Source organism: Ruditapes philippinarum, unplaced genomic scaffold (genome assembly GCF_026571515.1).
Source record: "Ruditapes philippinarum isolate M1 unplaced genomic scaffold, ASM2657151v2 ctg67_1_1_1_1, whole genome shotgun sequence".
NCBI classification, from domain to species: domain Eukaryota; kingdom Metazoa; phylum Mollusca; class Bivalvia; order Venerida; family Veneridae; genus Ruditapes; species Ruditapes philippinarum.
The window spans coordinates 686,114-712,506 of record NW_026859561.1 but is presented as its reverse complement, the minus strand read 5'-3'; the positions used below and the strand labels follow the sequence as shown (position 1 = coordinate 712,506).

The window sequence follows — 26,393 nt, the reverse complement described above, 5'->3', positions numbered from 1 at the left end:
GTTACTAAGAAAAAATAAAACAGTTTGATTATTTATCATGTAAATGATTTTGACCGATTGACTTTCAAAATTGCCAATTGCACGAAGAAACTTGTTTTACAATTTTGATAAATATATTCAAGTCATAAATCCCTCTTCTTGATACATCTTATCTTAAATTTCTTTTCATTGACAGGAATAATCAAACAATGGGGTGTTAAGTCTGGAACATATTCTAAAAACATGACAAAATATTATCAAATATACCATTATCTATAAAACATTTGAACATTAAGGAACATAACATTGATAAAAAAAGGCTCAATAAAACTAGGAAAAAACACACCTTTAGTGTTGAAAAAAATGGAAAAACTCAAATTCATCAATATCGTCCAGGTGCTTTTTTTCTTAATTTCATGCTTCTTGCAAAGAGGAAGCATTAGGAAGGATTTTAATGATAAAAAATGAAATATATTATACTGATAGATGATTGGGTGACGGAAGCATTCATGATAATTGTTACAGGGTACAGATAAATTGTCTGACAGATTGATGTCAGATACAACCATTCTCTCTACTAGTGACAGACATCCATGATAAGAAAAATTAACAAATTGACATGCAAATTATAACATCCTGATGAAAACCATATTTGTCAGCTAGAAATATATCTACAGAATAAAAAAGACAACAACATTCAAACACTTAGTAAAGAATTATTTAATCCAACAAGTTTGAATTATAACCTTAACAAGGTGAGGGTAAAAAACCCTTACAATTTTTGAAGCACTTAAGCTCAGCTCTTCTAAGAAACTAGGAATTAATTGATGTGAAAAAACATAGGACTACTAATATAAACATTGGAAATGAAATAAAACATTAACATGTAAAATAATAATAATTCAAAGTTATAAAGATTGTGTGTTTTTCATAGCTTTCAATTATAATGTAATTTGGAAAAAAACAGGTATGATGTCAAGACATTATATTTTAAAAAAACCTCTTTAAATGAAAATAATTAATTAACTATGTGTGAAAATCTGTAACCATACTTATTGTTATGTTGAAAAATGCTTTAATGAACAGTACTGCATTCTATTATTTAAATTCCAAATCATTAGAAGAGCTCACCATTTTTCTTTTTATTTGAACAGTGAAACAAATCTAAAACGCCATTTAACAAATATCTTTACAAGCTGTTTGAATTATAATTTGCCATGTTTTTAGAATATTTGACACAAAAGTATTTTTAAACTATCTGACCAAGATAGTTTTCTTTTTGAAATATTCACTTACAATCACACAGAAATGATGAACATAAATCCAAATGACATTTGCTACATGGCTTCATAGCTTGTTTCCAATGAAATCCATTTTTTAAAAAAAATATACAATGAAAATAAAACAATACATATATGACAACTACATGATAAGATCACACTCTTACCATGGTAACAATTAATAAAAAAATTAAAAGTTCATACCTCATAATCTCACTATATATTTCCAACATATTTGCACAGCGGTAAAATATAGCAACAAGTTAAAAGAACAATAATCAATGGTAGAGAGGAGACGGCATTCACAGAGAGACGTTTTCCTGTAGTTCCTCGTACTCACAAGTTATCAAATCATTTCACCACAACAAAAACAATCGTGCCCACAGACGCTTCCACAGTCCAATACTTGTTAACCAATCAGAGAGCTGCACTCTACAACAGCGACTTGTAGAGCTTTTCCAGTAAGAAGGCGGAGCTTGGAACAATACATCTCTTTTACAATGAGCAGTATTCAATATAGCAACTTGTTAGGCCAAGGTTAGGTAACAGATTGGGTTCTTAGTGATCATATCTTAAAGAAGCATAGGAAAATTTATCTTTCTGTGAATCGGATGAGTCAAAGTGTGTCAAGGACATTGATTGCTTAGAATTGACTTTTTCACAAGATGTATTTAAGAGTTTTATGGTACTATGATCTCCATGGAAATATCTAAGACTTCATTTTCTGCTGAATATACAAGGCAAAACTTAGGCAGCATCATGGTGTCTTTATCAAGAATACTTTCTTTTTCAATATAAATGTCTTCAGAATAGAAAGACTATGTTAAAAGTAAGGTTAATTAGGTATTAATGAGTAAAGTGCTTAAAAACATTATATTTTTAGTAGATGACAGTAAGATGTTAAGAAATAGTTTGCATCATCATAACAGGCAATATACTTCAGATTCTTGTCACCAATTAGTAGGCAATTACTATAAATATATAAATTTTGTTACACCTGCATTTTGGTCAAACATGTAAATCATCATGATATTATTCCACTGCTTATATAATATCATCAGATACAGAAAATATACTTTATATCAACTTATACGAAATATTACAAGGACTTTCTTTGAGTGGCCTCATATTATCTTATATCAAAATTTCATATAAATGAAGTCTGCTAGAATAGTTATGAATTCCAGAGATCTTCATGATACATTATGAAATATAATTTTCTGCAAATTAATTTGAAACTTTAATTATATTTAACTTTTATGAGTTACATCTATACGAAACTACTCTGAGAGAAAAAAAAATTAAGAAAACTATTTCAGACTAAATGGGAAAAGTTTCCAAGATTTGAGATTATTTAAATTCCAAGCTCTATATTAGCTTATAAACTGATCAACTTTGTGGCAATTTAAATGTTGATTCTAAAAATTGTATTCTTCTTGCATGAAATTCATTTCATTTTTGTTTTGTTACAACAATATATCTAATTTAAGATTTGTTTGACATTTGTTGGTCAACAACTAAAATACATGCAATGGTCAACAACTGAAATACATGCAATGGCCAACAACTGAAATATATGCAATGGTCAACAATTGAAATACATGTAATGGTCAACAATTGAAATACATGCAATGGCCAACAACTGATATATGCAATGGTCAACAACTGAAATTCATGCAATGGTCAACAACTGATATACATGCAATGGCCAACAACTGAAATATATGCAATGGTCAACAATTGAAATACATGCAATGGTCAACAACTGAAATACATGCAATGGTCAACAACTGAAATACATGCAATGGTCAACAAATGAAATACATGCAATAGTCAATAACCAAAATACATGCAATGGTAATCAACAAATGAAATGCATTCCATGGTTATTTCTTCAGAAGAGTCTTAGTCCTGATAAGTGAAGTGCATCTATCATTGAATACCCTTATGTAGATGTAAAGAAGATATGAATTAAATAGCACTATAAATCCTGTATGCTGACAAGTATTGAAATCTTTCTAAAAAAAATATTGCATAAAATTATTACCAGCTTTCAAAGACCTGACTTCTAATACAATCATTTCTTTTTATGTCATGGTCAAAATTAATAATTGATTTAATTTTGACATAATTATATTTTTAAAGAGCTATAATGGACTGGTAAGTTGACAGCACTTGAAAGATAAGTAATATAAGTATAACTCATTTTTCAGACCAAAGAGCTGCAATTTTGTCTATGACAATCAGGATATCTGACATCACTGTTTTACAGTTTTTGGTATAAGTGGATTAATGTCAAAATACGAGCATCTAATGTCAGAATAGAGTATTTTCTCTGTTTACAAGTGTCTTCAACCACTTGAAGAATACTTTATCAAACCCATCTTACTGTAAACATGCCTACTGCTGTATCTACAGTGGTCATCTCTGTGGCTAACACCATCTTAATGGTCAATCTCTTGTAACTGACCACTTTGGTGAAGTGTCTGACACTTGTTTTGTGTCTGCACATATCTTGTTGCCAATCTTGGGTTGTCCAGAAAATACATCTGATGTTTTTGTTTTTGTTAGTTATGTAAACACTTGTATAACAGTACTGTTTGTATTTTGTTTGCCCATCAGTTGTATGTATACATTATATTATCTGATAAACCTTGTTCCAGATGAAAGGTGTCTGTGTTGATAACTTCAGTCAGCTCACAGGGTTAATAATTTCAAAAATTCTAAACAAGACCACACAAAAAATATATCTGACCAATTACCTTAATTTTTATATTAACAGTCTTTCCAAAATTTTCTATCTCACTTAAATTTATATCAATAATTAAGTAAACTGTAAAATCTAATTTCTTCAAATAAATTATACAGTTTCCAACCTTTTATGAAATTTAATCGATAAACAAACAGCAATTTACTTTAAATTCAAGGTATAATGTAATAATATGATAATATAAAATTAAATAATGATAAAAAGTAAATTAATATATGATATTAAAATAATGTAGGTATACAAAACTTTATGATAAACTTGGTAATAATAACATTTAACCTAGGTCCACCCTCAGAATCAGAATTGTGCACTATTATAATATACTTATATTTATACAATAATGTTGCATTCAAAGTTGTTCTTTATACATTCATTGCTTGTACAACAGTTTTTGTGTTTATCGATCTACCAACTTGTCTTAAAATTATCTTTATTAAGATACTTAACAAAGACAAGAACACTCCTGTTGCATTCTGGGCCTATCTCTAACATGCTAATTTCTGTTCGTTTTGTTTCAGATTTAGATTTAGCCACGGTAATTAGCGAGATTCTATTATTTTCAAAAACAAAAGCATCCTGTTCAAATTATTTCCGGAAAAAGCCACAAGAGCACTTGCTCTTCAATTGTCTGATATAGTATTGCATCTGTTCGTAATAAAGGTGTTCTTGAAACAAAGTGAAATGTTCCTTCAAAGGTCATCAATATGTTGTATTTCCATGAGAAAAAAAAAAACTGACACCCTCCCTCCTCGATAAATGATGTTGTTTTTTCATTGATTTTGTTAAAGTAGTTATGAATGAAAAGAAAACAATAGTACAGGAAAAAAACATCTTAAACGATTATTTTATGTCTGGTATTACATGTAACTGTACTCATGAAGATTCCACAGAAATTAATTGAGCCTATTTTACGTTTCTTCAATTCATCCATCTTTCAATCATGCATGTATTGTTTTTATTGATTGACAGGTTTATAATATAGTAAGTATTCTTAATAAAAGCCAATTATAATAATTCATGTATTGGAACAATTTATTCCAATGTCTAAGAGTGAACATTTTTAGATATATTAAATATAATCATTATTTCAAAACTTTTGTGAATGACATGTATAATTACATAGTTTTTTTTTTAACACTTGGTATTTTCTCATTTTTTGTATACATTAACAACTCATTGCAGTGTCATTGCAAAAAAGTAAATACACACTTTAAATGTTTTATGTGTTTTACCAGTAACAAGTTTTTTTTATTTTTGAGTGTGAAGATGCAACATAAATGACAAGTTTTTATGTTATGATATGTCAAAAAATATGTTTTTGTTTTTTGTAAAGATTAATTAATATTAATGTTAAGACAAAGTTAGGCAAATGATATCTGACAAATATTTTGTATATTTTAGTCCAGTTGGAATGTCAGAATTATTATATATTTCTACAGATGTAAGCAGTAAGTATCTGCCTCCCAAGAGACACCTGAAGTAAGAATGATATAGAATAAAGATATTACTGTATCTCTAATGTGCAGATACACTATGTCCAATGTAGTTAATTACTGTCCGTCAATAAGGAGAGCACCTGTTCTCCACAATTCACTTGTAAGCATTATTGTTAATCAAGCAGACCATTATCTCATCAATATCTATGGCTCAGGTTTCTTCATATGTTAGTGATGCCATATAGTCAATACATTTTTGTTCACTCCAAAATGACACTGATGGGGTCATAATCTCCCAAATTACCATACATGTATTTCCAAACATTTACTTATATTTAAAAATGTTATAGGTGCACTGGCATTTTGATCTAGAACTTATTATTATAATTATGGCTTTAGTGGATTGTTCTAAGCCACAATGACATGAAACAAGGCGGTGTCAAGTGCAATCTTGTTAAATGACATCCATGAGCACTAAAATAGAAGTTCAAAAAGTAACAGACCTTTTATATATATATGTATAAGGGTCATATCATTTTTAAGAAATTTCTCTTTTTTTTGGTCCCTTTTCAGTCTTGTCACAACATTATAGCAGCCCAGGCTGAAAAAAGTTGGATATTCACACAACTTACTAGACCAACCTCATTTGAAATACAGTTCCCAACCTCTTTTTTCTATATTTTCTACCACAAGGGTTAAGTCAAGTGAGTTTAGGGTTAAGTAAACAGAGTTTGGTACCACACAATATGGTTCAAGGGTTTGATATAAGCAAACTGAGCTGGGTACCACAATGATTAAGTAAAAGTTTAATGCCATTTTCATCAAATATTGCACACTTTCAGAAATTTCTGACAGCTTTTTCTACAACAAAAAGTGACAAAATTAGCTTTAAAAACTGTCATACATATTTGGAGCCACAACTCAAAGATTTAAAACTATTGCATTAAATCTGCTGATACAGAATACAGGCTAAAATTGACAAATGATCAAGCTATATTACAAACTTGACCTTCTAAATCAGTAACGTAATCTTGGAGCCTGGATAAACTTCTCTTATTCTGGGAGAAAACAAGAAACTGTATAAAAGTCAATTCTTAATTTGGTCTTCTGCACAATGATTCAAAAATATGAGAATAAGATAATTCTTTATGGCTTATCAGTGAAACAGATCTTAGAAATGAATTTATACAAGTTTATAGCAAAGCTCTCCTTAGATATAGACAAACAGATTAATGTTTTCAAGTCATATTATTTGATAAACTTCTGTTTTGTTCTTCTATTTTGATATTATATAGACCTTCAACCAAGACCTCTTTCATCCCTGAAAACAAAATACTCAAAACAAGATGAAACCCAGCCTGTAGTGCTGGGGTAAATGCATGCCAGTATGGCCGAAGGTGAGGAATATTTTGATATATCTCAAGTTTCTAGCATTCTTAACAGCCATTCCTCTGATTGTTTCAGCAATAACAACACATTACTGAGTGTCTAAATGGCATTGTTTTCATACCTTCAACTTACAGAGAAATGCACGAGCTGCACGTTAAGATAAACACATCTCCGTGGCTTCTTCACATTCTCCGATGAATTGTGGACTTTACGTTGTTTGTTTCCATACACTTATGTTGTCTTTAACATGTTACCTTCTGCATTTCTTAAATAAACCTGACCAGCTTCCATTTTATTGAACCTATACATTATCAATTTTTTGGGAAATCAAGATAAAACATTTGAAGTTGGTCATAAGACAGAATTTAAGACTGCTCAGACATACAGACTTGCTCTATGTTCGTGTCACAGGCCAATCACTTTTGCTTCGAGCAAGGTATTAAAGGATATATTGAAATATACACGGTGGAACCTCTCTGAATATGACTTTTCCTGGGCCATTTTTTTTGTTCCATTCTCATTTGTTACATAATTATGATATCAATATTTTTCAATTCAGTCATATATTTCAATAAAGGTCAATATTTAAATTAAAAACATTTTAGGAAAATTTGATTCTGCTAAAACTACTGATATTATTATTTTCAATTTTTCCCTGATGTAAGCAATTATTGTTTTCAGGTTTATGTTTTGTATTGTAATCTAGATAATTTCTATTGAATCTAATGAGGGTTTTTTTTTCATTTGATTTCTATTGTATTTTTTTTGTTAATTTCAACATCATGACATTTTTTTTTCTGATAAATTCAAGTTCCTGTTTACAGCTATATTATTTGCATTGTAACTGAAGTCACTATCAATCTGATAATAAGGCAAAGTGTGATAATAAATGCTGGTAGGCTTGGGCTTATCAGTAGTGTCTTATCAAGTGTTGGTCAATTATGAAACCTGACCAATGGTGTTTGATGATAGAGCATTATGGTAGCTGAGCTGGTCAGTTAGATGAGATATGAGGGGAAGGTGTGAGCTGTCAGGAGCATGATTAGGATAGATTTTTAGATTACAAGCTTCATAGTTAGGTTCTCTTGTTGTGCCTCACTATTCTACAGTCTTGAGTCATAAAGACCTAATTAAGGCAAGATCTGCAACATGATGCTTCAGTGCTGGATGAAGAGATAAAGTGTATTTGTTTAACTAAATTCTATCTATTTTCAGACAGATCTTGACTAACACTAAAGACTAATTTATATACATTGAATATATCAATTTCAAAATGATTTCCTGGACTCACCTGTACTCACAGGTGTCTTACTACGAAACAAAGTCATGACCCAATTAGTGCTTGAACCCTGGTTTAGAGGCAGATATGAAGGCATAATCTTTAGACACCAGATGGCATAAAGCAATGTTTCAATGAATATTTTAAAGACAAAATAAAAGGATATCAATTTTTTACATTGCAGGTTTACATTTTTCTTTGTTAAAATATCAAGCTGCAATAAATTCATTTTCAAAGCAGACTTTTATTTTATCATTATTAATAATTTATGAACTATTTTAATACTATTACAATGATATAACACAGAAATTGTAGATGCTATCAACATGGAAAGATCAGGTGTATATATTATCTCATCCAATCCATTCACCTTAATCACCTTGCTGATAGGCCACAGCCTTTCTAATCACTTTGATCTGATACATACCTGTCATCAAGCCAATCTGGACACTGCTAACTACTTACTAACCAGCCTCTGTTTAACTGACCAGCTTCTGTAAGCCGCCCCTGTTTATCACTGATGTCCAGTCATGTTTATCAGGATTATCAGAACTTTAATTAGTTCTTGACATTTTATGTTTACATGATGGAGTATTGGACTCTCTGCTTTGTACTGGACCTTCAGCTAGAAATCAACTAAGATATATTGCAAAGTCTGGGCTGATTATTTGGTTCTAGTTCAGGAAACTGTATGACAATACAAATGTAATACAATTCAACTGTAATTCACTGCAACTGTAATACAATACAATAGCATGACAATATAATTGTATTACACTACAACTTTGTGAAAATACAAACTGTAATACAATACAACTGTATGACAATATATTTATATGATAACACAACTGTATGACAATGCATACACCAAGAGTGTTGACTCGGAAATTTCTCACATATTGTCAATGACTGTATTATATCTGTAAGAATCTTTGATAAAATTAGTCAAAGTGACCCTGAGTGTTAAACTTTTCCAGGATTTTCCTAACAATAAAAAGTTCAGTAGAAAGTTGTCAATTATATCAGGCTTGCCTTAAGGAACTATTTCTGAGAGAAATAACAGAAAATCCCACCCATTTTTAGTGATTTCTGTAGAAAATAAGAAAGAAATGAAGAATGACTGTAACACACGAAAAGGCCACAAAATAAGCTTTTCTTTCCAATGAAACAAGATTAATTACAGAATAAAAAATTTGGTATGACTGGGAGTAAAAACAAATACATCAAAATTCTCCAAAAGGTCAAGATTAGCACATAATTAAGCCACAAGTGTTCAAGATTAGCATTAATCATTTAACGGAGCTATTTTCTTGATATCGTTGATTAATTACCCTACAGACAGGTTCAGCAATATTCCATTAGATTCGACTTGAAACAATTTATTTGTTCTGAAACTAAGATTTTCCAAAGATTTACTGAAGAAATGAAGCTAATACGGGAGCACCTGTTCCGTTAGAAAATATAAAAATGGTGAAATAACCCTGAAAAATGATAAGCAATAATAATTATTTCAGTTCTTCATAGCAGGGGTGCCGGAGATTTTTGTTCTTGATGCAATGTACACAAATTGTACATCAAAAGTCTCGGTCCACGCAGCTGCTGTTTTCACGAGGTTATATTTAATTATTATCAAGAATGCTCGTCTGGTCGTGGACTGGTGGGTGGGGAGTGATCCATGATCCAGTTGTGGCACCAAGTACAGGTGGCGGATTATCAAAAAAAACAACATTATATTTAGATAATATCCCAGGCACATTTTCATTTCATGAAAGGAAATTTAGACAAGAAAGATATGGTCAGCCTTGTAGATTATAATTAGATAACTAAAGGTAAGTCAGTACACTGACAAAATCGCTTTGAGAATCCAATCAAAAACAAATTACTTCGATTATTTCAGTAATTATAAATTGCCCTAAGACACTCGCAAACAAATTACAATTTTGAATCTAATTGATTCTTCAAAGGCATAGAACATGATAATTACTTCTGTAACAATATAAAATTTCATGTGCAAGGATTGATAATGCCTGAAAGAATGAAATAACTCATTACATAACACTTAGGAGTAGAAAATAAACAAATTGAAAATAATTTTATGATGGCATGATACCATCAATTACCCCCCCCCCCCCCATCCTCACCCAATTGCAAACCGAAGACGTACCCAAAATTTCTAAAATACACATAAAAATTGTAATATGACTTATATGATAAACAAAATCTCTACAAATACTAAGAAAGACAATATAAATCAGAATATAAAGTACATCATATCACAGTATAACATATGACAGAAACTGTCTGACTGTAGAGGGGGTTATTTCTTATTTACCAAATATTATTACCAGAAACACTAAAAATTAATATATTATGAGAGAAAAAAACATGACCCCCGCCCCCCACCCCCCAAAAAAAACAACATGAAAGAAAACAAAAAACAATAACCAACAACAACAAGAAAACATGCCAGACGTCACTGTTGACTTTTTAATACCATTGGGCTATTTCCAAGAACAACAGTCCCTTTATTTTCATATCAGAACAGTAGTTAGATATTCATTACAAGTCATGCTATACACCATGACAATGCTGTCATGTTTAATCTACAGATATGTTGAGGAAAGTGTCATAATCTAACACCCTTACAATCATGTATATTATGTTTAGAAACAAGAGATCCATGAGATCGGTGGAGATCCCAAAAATATAACCCCTTTATTTGTGTTTATGCTAGGAACCATGGATTAAGATATTTATCATCACATGATTGCACATGATATAGAATAGGCCACTTATGCCATGAAAACGCCAAACTACTGTCTAAATACAAAGATAAGCAGGTCTTTAATTGTTTGGTCTAGAAGATCTGGTTTCACAATTAAACTCCATAAATGAGGACTTATTTCTATCATAAACCTGTAATTTATTGCAGACAAAATCATTTCCCTGCGATAACATTTAAAACTGCTGAGTTACGAATTTCATATAAAAAATGACAACTCCATTTTACCTTGTCTGCAATTTAACAGTAACTGTCATTAATTGATAACAGAACATAAAATCAGTCTAATGAAGAAGTAAACCAGTCTATAAATGCAATTCTGCCATTGGCCAGTTTCAAATTTAAATTCAATTTTAACCAATCAGATTTTGAATATCATGACTGGTTTGCATTATTGTTATTGTTAACATGAGCTTTCTAATAATTCATGCTCCTTCATACCTTTGTATGACATGTATACATACTTTTTTTAAAAAGGAAACACTTCCAGTGATAAAATAAGCAAATGTTTACAATAACAGTAAAAAAAAAATTAAAGAAGCAAAACACAGTTTCCTTCAAAGTGCACTCGAAAAGAATTCAAATCAATGTTTTATGTATTCAGAGCTGCCATTTAACAGAACTTGGTTTTATCAAGTTTTCTTGACAGTAAGTGCACTTCAGTCTCTATAAATGTTGTTTCCTGTGAAGTGTGATGTCCCAATGTGATGTACGAGAGACACTAAATGGCTTGCTAATATGATCATTCTGACAATGCTACTGAGATATTTTCAATAACAACAATATACATCATAGAAATAAGTATGATAAGCCAACAGGATATAAAAAACAGTTGATTTTCAGCAACAAAATGAAACACATGTTCTTTCCTTATAGATTATGTCAACAGGATAATTTGTTCATGTCAACATGGCATTTTTGTCAACTGGATAACAAATATGCTAATTACAGTTATTATCATGTCATGTCTACAAGAATATTTTCAGATGAATTAAAAATAAATCCTCAACATTTTACTTCATTGTTAAATGGAAGAACATTATTTTTTCTATAATTGGGTAGCAACTCATGTGTTTTACTACTGGGAACCAAAACATTGTTATAAATTATATTTTACTGCAGAGAGAACTGAACAAAAATATTCTAATTGTTTCTAAAATTGGAATGAAGGCAGGGAACCATTACAGCATTAGAACCAGTCATATCATACATGTACATTTCTATAACTTGGAACCAAAACACTTATTTGTGCTTGGAAGCAATAAAACCACTCAGTGGCCTCCTTCAGAACAAAAGGCAGATAACTATTTCATATTGTTACCTTACAGAGAGGGAAGCAAAAAGAACACTCTAAGCTCTAGAAGAACAATATCATGTAATTATTTCATTATTATCAATTCTTAGAACATTCTGAAACAACAATATCCGTCAATAAGTTTGTTATTTTCTACAATGATTTTGTTAGAATACTTCTTAGAAAAGTCTCCTTGACTCAAGTGCAATACATTTTTCCCAAGGAGTAAAATTCACAGAGAACAAAGCGTACAAAAAATGGGTACAGGCAAAAGAAGCGAAGAGCAGACGTAAGCAATAAATAGTCAGTTCATATACAAACAATCTTTGTATTGCGGAAAAACCTTGGCATTATATTATCTACAATAGGCTATAGCACAACAACAGAAGGGGGTTTCAATTTCCGTAATCACCTGTCAAGCAATCAAATACTGATTGTGTTTATAGTTGCCTGTAATTGAATGGCTTCTGCAGTCATCCACTCTCTACAATCCACGGCTAGCCCATATATAATATGGTTTCTGGACTTTTGCCACTTTGGTTCTTTTTCTCTTTCTTTGGGCTCCTTTGATGATTTTGACAAATCTTCACTGTGAAGAGCCTTTGAGTCCAAATTATTTGGAATCAGAAACATAAGCAACTTTGATACTTTCTAATAAATAATGATGTTATTTTCATAAATACATTTTATCTATTTATTCATGCTTAACTTTTTTGACACAAGACTGTCTAAAATTATTTTATATTGAAAGCCTTCCTCAACTTTTTTTATATCTTTTTACCAATTAAATATATTAATTTGCCCGGAATAACGCTCAGAACCATAAAAAATATACAATTTTTTTCCAAACCAAATCAGATTTTATAATTTGTAATATGATGTATATGATGTTGACATAAGCTTACAGAAGCACCTAATATTTCATCTAATACCATCTATCAAGTTTCAATCATGCAAAAAGAAGTCATGGCAACAGAAAACATGAAAATCTTGTGCACCGAATTTCAAAACAATGAACATAGTTCAAAAATAAGATTCAGAAACATCTGGAAATTGCTGCTCCAAAAATTACATAAACTTTACAATAAGCACATGTTTATAGTGGAGCCTTTTGTATATTGTTCAAAGACATAAGAAAGACAGCCGCAGCTCTCAACTGTTTATATAAGGTGCAATCTGAGAGGAAAGCAACTCTAATTTACAATCTCCAATTACAAAATACAGGAAAGCAAGAAGGTCTTATGCAACCCGCTGTACCTATTAACTGGTAATAGATTGGGGAAAATAAATTGACCATTGTGTATCTCTATCATAAATCAATGCATGAAAATAGGTTAATTGGAACACTGAAACCCAAAGGCATAGAGCAAGGAATTATCTAAGATGGAAAAATATTTCTTCTACAAGCAAGAAGAAATTCATGCATAGGATAATAGAGTAATTGTCATCATTTTGAACCATGGGTGCCTAATAATAATAAAATTGTTGTGTATAGAAATTTTATTTTTAATATATGTTTGGTAATAATGAGAAAAAAATCTTGAAATTATAAGACAGAAACTCTTCCACTGCTCACTTTTAAGATTAAAATTTAGCAACAAGCCAATCATGTGCCTGAAAAAGCAGTCTGGTCACCAAACTTAAACTTCAAGAACCTAAGCTTTGTGATGAGTTTGATAACAAGCCAAGAAATTAAGAAAATTAGACACAATGCAAAAAGAAGAGCCAATTTTAATCTCTAATCAGATGTCAAATGTTTCTTATTGCAAAGAGGGGGTAAAATTAAAATGCAATCAGTCTAGTGCCACAATGCCACAATAATGGGGCAGGCAGCAGGTTTTCCTCATCGTTTCTCACCCAGTTAGGCACAAATTTACAAACACAATCAATCAAACATGTTTGTATGTCAGCAGAGTCATTACCCAGAAATTGAAACAATCTTTATCAGTGCTTTCTCAAAACAGGGACAAGAATTTAGTGTTATGCTGATACTACTTGATAGATTTAAAAACTCACCAAGGTGAGTAGATAGTGTCATTGGATGAAGATAAATATCATGTCTTTGGCATAGTTTTAATCTCTTTAGCTTAGTTTTATGGAGTTTTGCTCATTTGTTTTTCTTAGCTCTTGAAGCTCTCCCTGTAAAGCTGTTGGTCTCTCTTCAAGAACTAAAGCAAAACAAATGTCAACATGGTGTCAAAATTGCAACAGATGAATTCGTATGACAACAAACTATGCTTGAGAAAATATTTAAACATGAGGCTTCTTTCAAATTTCATGTGATGTACATGCAGTTCATGTGCTGAAATAAGGCTGCAACGTTTCATGGTGGCAGGAAAATTATTTTGATCAATGCCCTTCATTGGTTAATATATATTTATAGACATTTAAAAAAAATGTAACAATAATTATTGGTCAAGTAATGGATGTGTGACATGTTGCCAAGATTTACATTTTACCTTAAACAAAAACTAAATTTATGTTTGCTTTAGATTTTCACACCCATTTGCTCTCAAAATGGGCACTGTTCTATAAAGTAGTTTGAGATTGAATTCACCTTACTAATGCTTCTAGTTTACTAACCCCTTCAGGTACCTGTATCAACTTAAAATTTTACCAGTACTAACCCATTCCAGTACCAGTATTGACTGGGCACCGTTACCCACAATTGCTTCCAACTTTTCTAAATTATTTGCTTATGTTTGAGTTGGTAGATACTTGTTTCATGTACACAAAAAATTAATATCTCCAATACAATTATCACTCAGAATAAAAGCAAAACTCATAACTTGAACTCACTGAGGTGCGGCCCAAAGATATAATGATATAATACAAATAACCTAGCAAAGGATGTAATAATAATATCTTAGTACAGCACTTGATATAATCTAGATTTCAAAGAAATAACATCAGCAATTATCTCCCTTGATGTTACCAGGAACTATCATCACACATTTACTGAGAAAAAGAAAGAAAACAATATAAAATGATTAATGATTAATGACATATACACATGCTATTACGAATGTTCTACTTGACAAAGTTGGACACTAATTGGCCGGGACACAAGCATAAAAACACTTGTAGAACAATAAAAACATAGATAACCTCGAGTGACAGAAAGCTAATCTTGTCAGCAATGAGTTGATCTTGTCAGCAAATAGCTGATCTAGGGGCTGATCTCCACAGTTAGGCTGAAGATAATGCTACTGACGTGGTGGAAGAAAAAAAAACTTACTGACATCACATAACATCATAACAATCAGTTGTGACACAGCCTCCTGCAAAAACACGGCTTAAATGATTTCACAATGGCTGTGTGATAAGAGATAAGAAGCATAGATAAGGTGAAGTCAGGTGCTGGCTCTATAATTTACTCCCTACTTCTTGTCTAATTTGCAGAAACAATATTTTATATGTAATAATGTTATTTTCATATGTTTCAGCTCTATATCAAACATTTATAATCTAGTGAATTCTAGCACAATATATCATTCATTGCCTATATGTGACACTTGTATTATGAGGCCCTGGCCTGTCAGCCTGCTTAAAATATTGTCTGTGCAAACTGTCCTGTTGACTTATTGAAACCACTGACAAATAAGCAGTAATGGATAAACATTCAAAGAAAGGATAAGTTCATAAAACAAAATGAGCAGAGCAGCATATTTTGTTTTGTTTTTTTAATTTCTTAATGTTTATGAAATAATAAAAAGGTATGGTCATCTGGTGGACTGTTCATGCTTTAACATTTGGAAAATGTCAATTTTAAGTTTTTCAGTTTTCTAAGCCATAGTAATTTATTGTTTTAGTAAACCCTATCAAAGTGTTGTGGTAATTCTGGAGTGGCCAGTTGGACTTTCTAGTGCTATAGTTGGTACATGCCTGCCATATTCACCACTAGCCCTTAATGGACTTATAACCTGGCTCATTTGTGAGTCAATAATAAGCCTTCATAGATAAGATGTGTAGATTTAAGTTTATCATTTACACTTAAAGCAACATACCTCCAGATTAATAAATTTTTGAAACTGTATTTGAAAAGTAAAATGAACAAAGAAACACAATGCAAATGATTCTTTCAATCCACATAAAATTACCAAAGGTCATAAATACATATGTATATGCAAAAATTGCTATGTGTTAGTCATGCAGTAGAAATATAGGGATAAATACAGCAAAATCATTAATCACATTAATCCACTGTTAATTATTAATTGAAACTTGAATCTTTTTACTTTTGTCTTCAGCATGAAACTGGAAATAAAGACTGATTTACACATCATCAAAGAAATACAAAAAACACTGAGGCATAATTACCTTACAAAAATGAATATCAATATGGGCCAATTATGTTAAGTAATGATTACTAAGTTATAATACTTTAATAAAATAACTAGTAATATATTATACCTAGTTTGTTACATTTTTTTTTGTAAAATAAAGCTGACACAAGTTATTAATGCAACAGTAGCTGGGATTTTTTCCCGTATATTTCTGAGCAGTTTATTTTTTCATATGTTTCAGAAGAAAAGCACAGATGTTAGTTGACATTAATTGGTGCAGACATATAACAATTATACCCCATACAGTAACATCATGTTAATGATAAAACAATAGAAATACAATAAACACTTAAGATAAAAGATATTTTGGGTAATTAATTACAAGAATACAATGCTACCATTCTCTCTCTGAATAGTGCTGTAGGCAAGCTAGATCTGGTGCATTCTTTGTGAACAAATTAAGCTCCAGTTTTTTATTTCTGAAGTAACAGCAGATAAAAATTGCATCATGATGATAAAAATAATCACTGACTGTCAACAAATGATAGTAAAATAATTCCATTATTTTCACTATTGTTGTACCAGTAGATGCAATTGCAAGAGACAGCTACAGGGCATTTTTTAAATTAGTTTCATCACTATGATTTAATTAAAACCATAAAATATGAAGCAAGTTCTTAAAACTTATACTAAATAATCCCACAAATAAGTTTGTACTAATAACCAAAGTTACTAACAAGTCTTTTAGCCAAGACTTTAACCTTTACCATGATAAATATCTTAAACAGGCTTGTCCATCTTTCAATCTGAACAAAACCATCCTTCACTTTATAAGGGAAAATTTCAAAATATGTATTGACTGAATAAGCTAACAGCAAAGACCATGATTAGATGTCAAAGATAATCTTGGTCTGTACTGGGTCACATGGGTAGAACCTGTTGCCACCAGCTAGACTAAAGGGTAAAGACGATGGTCCTTTGTAATGTCCAGGGCTTAACATCATGCATGTTGAAGAAGCAATTGCTTCTCATAAATGGAGCAATTTTTTTTTGCATCTGATGTATTATTCTTCAAAAACAATAAAATTACCATAAGTCTTCTGTATGCAAAGGTCCATACTCTAAAATACAGGATTAAGCTAAACCGTGTCAAAAAATATCAATGGACCACTACAAAATGTGTATGTCAAATGAATGCTGCGTTCTGGGTATTGAATTGCACAAAAACATTTTGCTAAAAATAGAACTTCAAAATCAAAACAAATTAAACAATTCTCATATTCACAGGAAACAATGTGTAGGAGAAAAACAAACAACATGAAGTATAGACAGACCTCTTCAACCAGTTAATGCCACATAAAGAAAACCACATGAAATAAAAGAGGAAATGAAATCAAAACTTGCCAAACAGAAAGTTTCAAAACAAGTGACAAGGTTCAGAGTGTTGGTTAGTATATAAGTATATATACCTGATAGTAATCTAAAACTTTTTAGTGGAAAGTGGCTGTCCTGGAGTTGCGGTGGGCATGTTTCTTTGACTGCATGGATATCCTATACTGTTGAACTTTTTTTTATCAGAACCACCCTCAGAAACAATAGACCTTTTTTACATCAAAACATAAAACCATTACCATGCTAAATATGTGTAATGAACTCATCATACATAAGATGAAACTTTCCAATTATAATATATGTTATATTGATTTTAGACAGGTTATATGGCCCTATGTAACTGGTTGTTTGGAAATATAAACTGAGTCACTAGGCAATGAGGCCATTGAATTTTCTTGGAACAAGTGCCTGTAATTCATTCAAAAGTAAATATCTACACATGTTTGACTGTTGTGTTTTTTTTTTTTAATTTTATGACAAATAGTCTCAAAGCAAGTTATTATCTCTATAACAGATTTTTATTTGTTTTACACACAGGTAATGATAATGTGTAAACATCAGTGCATGTCTTCTCATCTGATTTCTTACAGCAATTTTAACACACGCAAGCAAAAATACTGTCAAAGAGTTTATATTAACACTACACTTAAATATAATTCCAATTGTATTTTAGATAAACTCAAAAAATCATGCTTCAACTAAAGTTGCCATGGCAATTTTTCTTTCATTTAATTTCATTTCCTCTTTAAAGCACTGATAGGTATTAAAAGAGGGTTTTTCGGGTCAAGGGTGTTTTTTTTGTTAATTGCCAATGAAATTTAGAAATTAAGATTGCTATTCCTAAAGAACTGAGTAGTCTATACTTATCTACTTTATAGGAATGCATATAAATGAAATTTGGGGCCAAGAGCTGTTGTACGATAATGGAACCTTTACAACAGGTTCATGAGTGGTTTTTCCATAATTTCTCTTGTTTACCAATTTCTTTCGTCTTATATTGAGAATATTGTGGGAAAATGGGACGATTTAATAGTTATGGTTTTCTTATTAACGCAAGGCTTTGTTCTGCGTTAAGTCCTGTTTATTTTTACATACGGTAAGTTCTGTACAAAGCATGGCGCTCAAGATTTTTCTATCTCACGATTCCCACCATTACCACAACACTCTCCGAATTCAATTATTTCCTCGGTCTTTTGTTTTGAAACGGAAAGCCCAATACATTCTTAAGTTTATACTTGAACAGGGACGCGAGGCTTACTTTTATTACCTCAAAATAAGCCTTCCATTTTGTTTTTAATTTGCAACAAATTATAAGATCAACACATACTTGTTATGAAATCAGAATCCTGGAAATCTCCTAAATGCCAAAAATTTAATCTGGAGCTTGTTTTATCTTTAATCATTTTTATGATTTTCACAATTTCCAAACAAGTTTAGTGCAGGTATATATTACAATGTAAAGGCGTCTATTACAGGAACAGCTGGGCTAAGATCCTTCTCTTGTAATGATGCAGCAATTACTTTAACTCATTTTATGACTTCAATTTCCATAACTTAGCTCAATAAACTTTTTGACCCCTATTAAATTTAGTATAAATTTTAAAAAAAAGTTTTAACATGCTTCTTGTATTGTTATACTAGAAAGAAATTAGAGGAAACAAAAAGGACATGAAAAAAATAAATAAATACAAAACAAATCTCTAAATATTTTTTTCTTCAGAGAGACATTTTGTATATTTAAATGTTATTAAATCAATGTTTAAAAAAGTTCTACCTTAACATAGAGAAAAGTTTTAATACTTCAAATAACTGTGTATAACAGAATGTCACTGTTATGTGAGGATGCAACATGTCCTTCTATTAGTTTCTGCAGGAGTGACTTCAGAGATAAGAATCTTATTCAATTGAAATTTAAACAATCTGTGAGTTAGGGCCAATAAAGTCATTTAATGTCAGTAATACAAGAAAGCATTTCAACCTTTTGAGATTTAAACACTGTAAGTAAGGACCAATATATAAGCAAAGTTAGGGCCAAATAAGTCATTTAAAGTAAGAAGCACTGAATGTTTTGAGATCTGAACAATCTTTCAGTTAGTAGGACCAATAAAGTCATTTAAAAGTTAGTAGCTTATGAAAGGAACTTACCCCACACTTGTGGTTCATTTAAAAAGTATTAAAAAGGTCCTATCATACATCTAAACTTTGCAGGAAATCAACTGATTTTAACACTACATTGTGTTACCCTCTTGGTCCCTAGCAGAACTTTTATAATGATAACAATACAAATTCCCTCCTGATTCTTGAATTTTTAACCTTGAAGGAAACATTAAATAGCATAGCTGGAAACCAGTTATATAATGATAACAATAAGTTACCTCCTGGTTCTTGAATTTTTATTCTTGTAGAAAACATTAAATAACCTAGCCGGAAACCAGTTGTAATGATAACAATGACAATGTGTTACATTCTGGTTCCCAAAGTCTGAATCTCGTCTGATACACTGTTGATAGGTCCCTGATATATAGTTTTGTGATCTAAAGTAAAACATGAAGCAACAATTAACATGGCTAGATAAATGATAAAACTCGGATTCCATTCATTGATGCACAACAGAACAATCTTTACACGTTTTTGTTCTTCATGGGAAATAAGGTGAACTTCTAGATGCAAGTATTTCTCTGAATGAATAAAAAACAAGATAACTGATAGAGAACACTGGTCGTATCTGATGCAACAATCAAGAAGTCAGGGTGGGCCCACCTGGGCAGCTTCAAGCTCTTCATTAACAGTTTAACTACCTCCACAGCAAAAATACTTTTACTACCTCCTTAGTAAAAACAAAATTAATGCTATTAAAATTTTCTTTAAAAAATGTCACTGCACCTAACTGCATCAAACACTCATTATGCCTTCTTCGATTATTATTAATTAATTAATTAATTAACAATCATACAAATCTCTCTGGGTGGGGGTTGATAGATCAAGTGCTTTCACTAAAATGTGATCAGAAATAAAGAAATATACACAAACTGAATCATCATTTGCTTTGATAAAGTGTTATTTACATAAATGAATTAATATTTTATTCTTATAGATAATTGATATGCACCTAGTGGCGAACCACATTCTTGTTTGTCTGTCAAGATAAAGTGTAAAGTTAGATAATGATGCCTTGGCACTGACTTTCAGTGAGTTTATGCAAACAAGCTTCCATATTGTGGCTCATTTCTATCAGCAATTAAAAAGATTTTTATAAGTAAATATAATTATAGTCAAGCAAACAAATGCAATATTGAAAGCTGGCATTATGTCATTGTATTGAAAGTCATCTTGGAGGTGAAAAATTTAATAATAAGATATTAATAGGATTTTTTAAATCCTATTAGTGGGTACTTTCTCATGATGATTTCTGAACCCCTTTTTTAAATAAAATTGAGCCGTGGGTTTTTGTTGTCCATGCCCAAATTAGCAGTGGACTATTGTCATCGTTGCTAAATTTAGCAGTAGGCTATTGTCATTGCCGATAAATTTAGCGGTGGGCTATTGTCATCGTTAATAAATTTATCACTCTGTTTTTGTCCAGTGGGTTAATTTATACAGTAGATTTTTGTCCAAGTGGACTTTTGTCCCATCCCAGTGGACTATTGTCTGATTGAACTTTTGTCCAAATGGGCTATAGAGATGTCCCACCCAGTGGGCTATTGTCCTAGTGGATTATTGTCCCATTGGACTTTTGTCCCAGTGGGCTATTAATATTTATAGTTAGATATTCTCCACTGGGATAGTGTCCACAGTAATAGCTTGTTCCACAGTAAGAGCTATAGCAATAACAAATTTGAAGTCTAATTTTATAGAATAAGTTGAAATATTTCAGTATGTGATCTATATTTAGAAGAAAATAATTTGTAAAAGTTTGAACATATTTTGCCTAAGTATCAAGGACAATCCAAATTCAAGAAATTCAACACATTTGTACAGAATATGTTTACAGACATGAAAAGAGCTTCAACCAACTGACTCTGTAGTGCCAGGATCATTCCCTACCTTAACAAAATTATTAGTTGCCAGTACATAACCCTTGTGTGTGGTTTTGAGATTTTATAGTTTCATAAAATGTTAATTGAATACTATCACTAATTGACCCAGGTATGTAACATGTGTATAGGATACAAGCAAAACCAGTTCCTTAATGTAATATCAAAAATTTAAACCTTTGAGAGCAAGCGTTATCATCTATTTAATACCTCCAGGTCATAATCCAAATGAAGCATTATCATATAAAAGATATATTAAAATAAGAGAAATTGTTTTTTTTTAATGTTTTAATTTGAAAGCAAGAGCATTACAACATGTTTATCATAACAATGTCAGCTTTGCTTAAGGAGGACTCAAAATCTTAACCAAAGGCACAGTGTCAGTGTGGACAAGAAGAGATAAAATTTAGAGCAAAACAAATATTGGAAACATGCAAAAAATGTGTACAGATGCAATGCTAAAAAGGACAAATTAATCAACCTTGCTAATGTGAAGTAAAAGAAAGTAACAAAAAGTAATATACATAGTGAAAACCAAGAGAAGTATTTAAAATTTGGCATCATTTAATACTAAAATACTTCGTGTTTTCTGATTCATCTTGCCTTAGACAGAAAGAAAAAGATGGATAAAAATCTCTGTGAGTGTCAGGGAAAATTAAATTACATAAATTGTTCTGACAATCTTAGCAAAAGTCATTTATTACAGTTCTACAGACAGTAAAATGTTAAAGATAATCTTGTTTGTAGACAGTATGGGTATACAAAGTGCCCTCTTGGTTGATACATTGTCTCCAGATTTATATATTAATATTGTGTAATCATTTCGGAATCTGTTATTATCAGTGACAACAATATCAAACATTTGCCGAATAAACACTAAACGTCATGACTAATGAGGTTAAATATGTTATAATATACAGAGTAACTTTTAGTCAGAGAAGTTGATGAAAACAAAGTTTATTTCCATGTTATGATGATAATCTTTTTAATACTTATTTCATTATTTTTCACTGAATTAATTTTTTTAAGATCCTAAACAAGTTGTTGATGCATAATTTTTGTTTTTGTACTTTCTGTTAAAAATAATGAAAAAATGACCATTCATATCCATTTGAGTGAACAAAGAGCAAGTATTATTTGCTGCAATGGAAAATAACATGCATAATCATTTCTGGTGAAAAATAACTATCGACAATTTTTCTGATAGTGCGAGAAAAAAAACAAAAACATACAAATTCTGTTAAAGTGAAAAATATCATACATATTATCTATAAGTGTATAAAAAACTTACTAAAAGTTCTGAAAAATGAACCGTTTCTGAGATAAGCGAAATACCAAGCTTGTTTAATACTAATATTGAAAATTAATTTAAATTTTTTATTTTTTTTATAGTGAGAAAATGACAAACAATTTTCTGAATATTAAGTGAATATTTAAAACTGAATAATGTTAAAGTGCATTATTTACCACTTATTCTTACTAATTTACATCATAATCATTAACATTTTCAATATTTTATAATGATACATTAAAAAACTCTTTTTTATTTCAACACTTGAAATTACAAAACAAACTGTAACATTTTTTTTGATGTTGGTGTTTTTTTTTTATTTAAACTAAACTTCTCTCGTATATTTCATTCAGGCAATTAAGTTAGAAAATCCATCAGTCTTTATATGATGATTAAAAGCATACTGAAAACACACTTTGGGAATTTTTTTCTCGACACAGACAAATGGTTTTGCAGACATGGAGCAAAGCCTTTTAATTGTAGAAAATGATAACAGTTACATACCGACGTAATTACTTCAAAATGTGCACCAGTCTTTAATATAACCTTTTTTTTTCAGTGTTTGGTTTACAGTTACATATTTAAAGAGGATTTGTCTACAATGGGTACATTTTTCATAAGTATTTGAAATATTGATACTATAAATGTATCATTTGAATATTCTTATAAAACATTTTTTGGAAAAAAATGTTGATAAAGATCCAAGTGATTCTGTATGAATATTTACATGAATTATAATAATATTTTGTTCTAGTAAATTTTATTATCCGCTATTTATATGTAATATTGGATCATTTACTACACTCTTGCCAACAACATCCATATGATAATTCTTTAGTGAATTGTTGATATGTATGATACTTAATACTATCATCATACTTATTTGTTGTTTCTGCAGACCTTCTATTATAGACCATGCTGCCAGGAATGGTCAGTTGTGCATGTTTTTGAATGTTTTTATATGTACTTGTATTAGAAGACTTGTAAAAATAAACAAATCAAGCATTATTAGACGATAGGGTACTACTAGTTTCTATATTTACAACAAAAAAACTGATTTGTATGACATGAAGCTTCTTTGTAACACCTTTCTTTCTTTTCAGGATATAGTCTACAAGAAAGGCTGCACAAGAACTAACAAATGCATCACTACTTTAACTTCACAGTATTCAGAGCGTGGTCCAGAAGTGTTAATCCAGGAGTTACAAGTTTGATCACAAGCTTCTCAAAGGAAATTTATTATAGTAACAAGTCTTCTGGATAAGGTTTTAAACACAGAAGTCCCATGTTATGGTGCTTTAAAACTTCTCATCTAAAAGAACCAGTATTTTCTTCTAGAATGGACTTATGTCTGAATCTATTACCCAAAGAAATGAAATTTCTAATAGATCTAGTTTTTTTTGAGCAAATGGCCCTTATGGGTTTCCAGTGGCAATGTCACAATCAATCTTCTTATATTGGAGTACGTACGGTATCAAAAAATTACCACTAATAATCTTTATAGCCCTGTTTCTTTCTGAATTTATGACAAACCTCATTAAATTCACACACAATTATTATTTCATAACTATAGATACTGCATTACAGGCATATTTATTGTAACATGAACATCTTAACCATGCATTATCACTTTTAAATCACGAGTATTTTAAACTCATTAAAGTGGGTAAATCATGTTTGATTAGGAAATAGGCTCATTTTTTACACCTATAGTGCTCTATGATTTTCAAATTTATAATTTCACAAAAAATGAAAATTAACACAAAACATCTTAACCAGGCATTATCAATTTTGAATCACAAGTATTTTAAACTCATTAAAGTGCTGAAATCCTGTTTGATCAGGAAAAAGCTAAATTTTTACACCTATAGTGCTATAATAATTCTCAAAATTGTTGAATAAATAAAATGAAAATTAATGCATTTTGTAAGAGAAACAACTTAATGTTATCAAAAAATCTCAAAGTAACATCATTGCAAACAAAAGCCATTTGGCTTTAGATCTTCAAAGTATTATGACTTTAATTGACAAAAACTGTTTTTTGTTTTAAAGTATTTGTCACTTAAAGTTTAGAAGTCGGAGACAGAGCTACCACTATATTTTCTTTATGCATCCCAAACACTTTAATATATCTTATAAACAGTGAAAATAGACATTTAACTTATAACATTACATAAAATGTTATCTTCTTGTTTCAAATAATAAAAGACTTTGGATTATTTATCAGAAACCACACAGTAAGCTTACAGAAGGCCAATGGTTTTACTCTGAATTAATGCACTGCCAGACACCAAAGGTCAATCTTGCTCTATTCTTTTTTCCAGAATTGTGCAAAATGACCTAAAATGACATTAGTGTCCAAAAGCTTATTATCTTTTACACATTTTTCCATTCAAAAAGCATCTACTTGAGCTATGTGAGAATGTAAAATTTTATGTTTTTAGACTAGTAATCCTCAATGGAACTAATTTACTTCCATTTAGGTACCCCTTCATCCATTATTTCAGGCACAATCTGGCACCTGAGTGTAACGATTAAACTCCTGTAAGTTGGCTGGTTAGGATCGTAAGTTCCTTGGCGCATTTGAACCCGCAGTGCTGAGGAACAAGTGGTTTTAAGTAAGCCAAATTCTTAACCACTAGGCCATGGAGGGCAGAATAACATCTGTTCATAAAATGGACAGCAATATCTCTTTACACCATTGCATCGTTGACAGAAGAGACGTCAAAATAAATAGCAGTTGTATGATTCATTTAAAACAAGCAATATTTTATCTGCAACTTATTTTTCTTGTGAACAGCTTGACAAATCATTGGAAAACAAAACTTTCAGACTATAGTGCTGAAAAGCATATGTTTCATGTATAGTTTTGAAGAAATGTTACCCCCCTTTCAGCCTGATGACAACTCATCAAGATTATGGTTAAAAAATCATAAACATACTTGACAGTAAACAATAACTACAAGTAGAAATTCTCATTACTTCAAAAAAGCACCATATCCACCGTGTTATCTCCCCTTACCACAACCACCAGAGGGCACAGTGAACTGTAAATCATTCCCATAATGCAGTGCTAGTGTAATATTTAAAACAACAAAAGTCTTGTATTATTTTTTGGCGTTTTTCGCATATTTTAGGGGTTTGTAAACCTAACTTTGCACGGAAATGAAAAATTACTCTT

General features: G+C 30.8%; 1 protein-coding gene across 6 annotated transcripts in view; it reads right to left on the bottom strand.

The window, feature by feature from the left end:
- LOC132756982 (transcription factor egl-13-like) overlaps positions 1 to 26,393 on the bottom strand; it is a 148,827-nt gene that overhangs the window by 47,697 nt on the left and 74,737 nt on the right. The window contains exon 1 of one of the 6 annotated variants that reach the window (XM_060748128.1): positions 1,464 to 1,619. The exons of the other annotated variants lie outside the window; for them this stretch is intronic. Coding sequence (XP_060604111.1) covers positions 1,464 to 1,492 — 29 coding nt within the window. The 5' untranslated portion in view covers positions 1,493 to 1,619. Of the gene's footprint in view, positions 1 to 1,463; positions 1,620 to 26,393 lie in introns of those variants that run through there. 6 annotated transcript variants of the gene reach the window in all.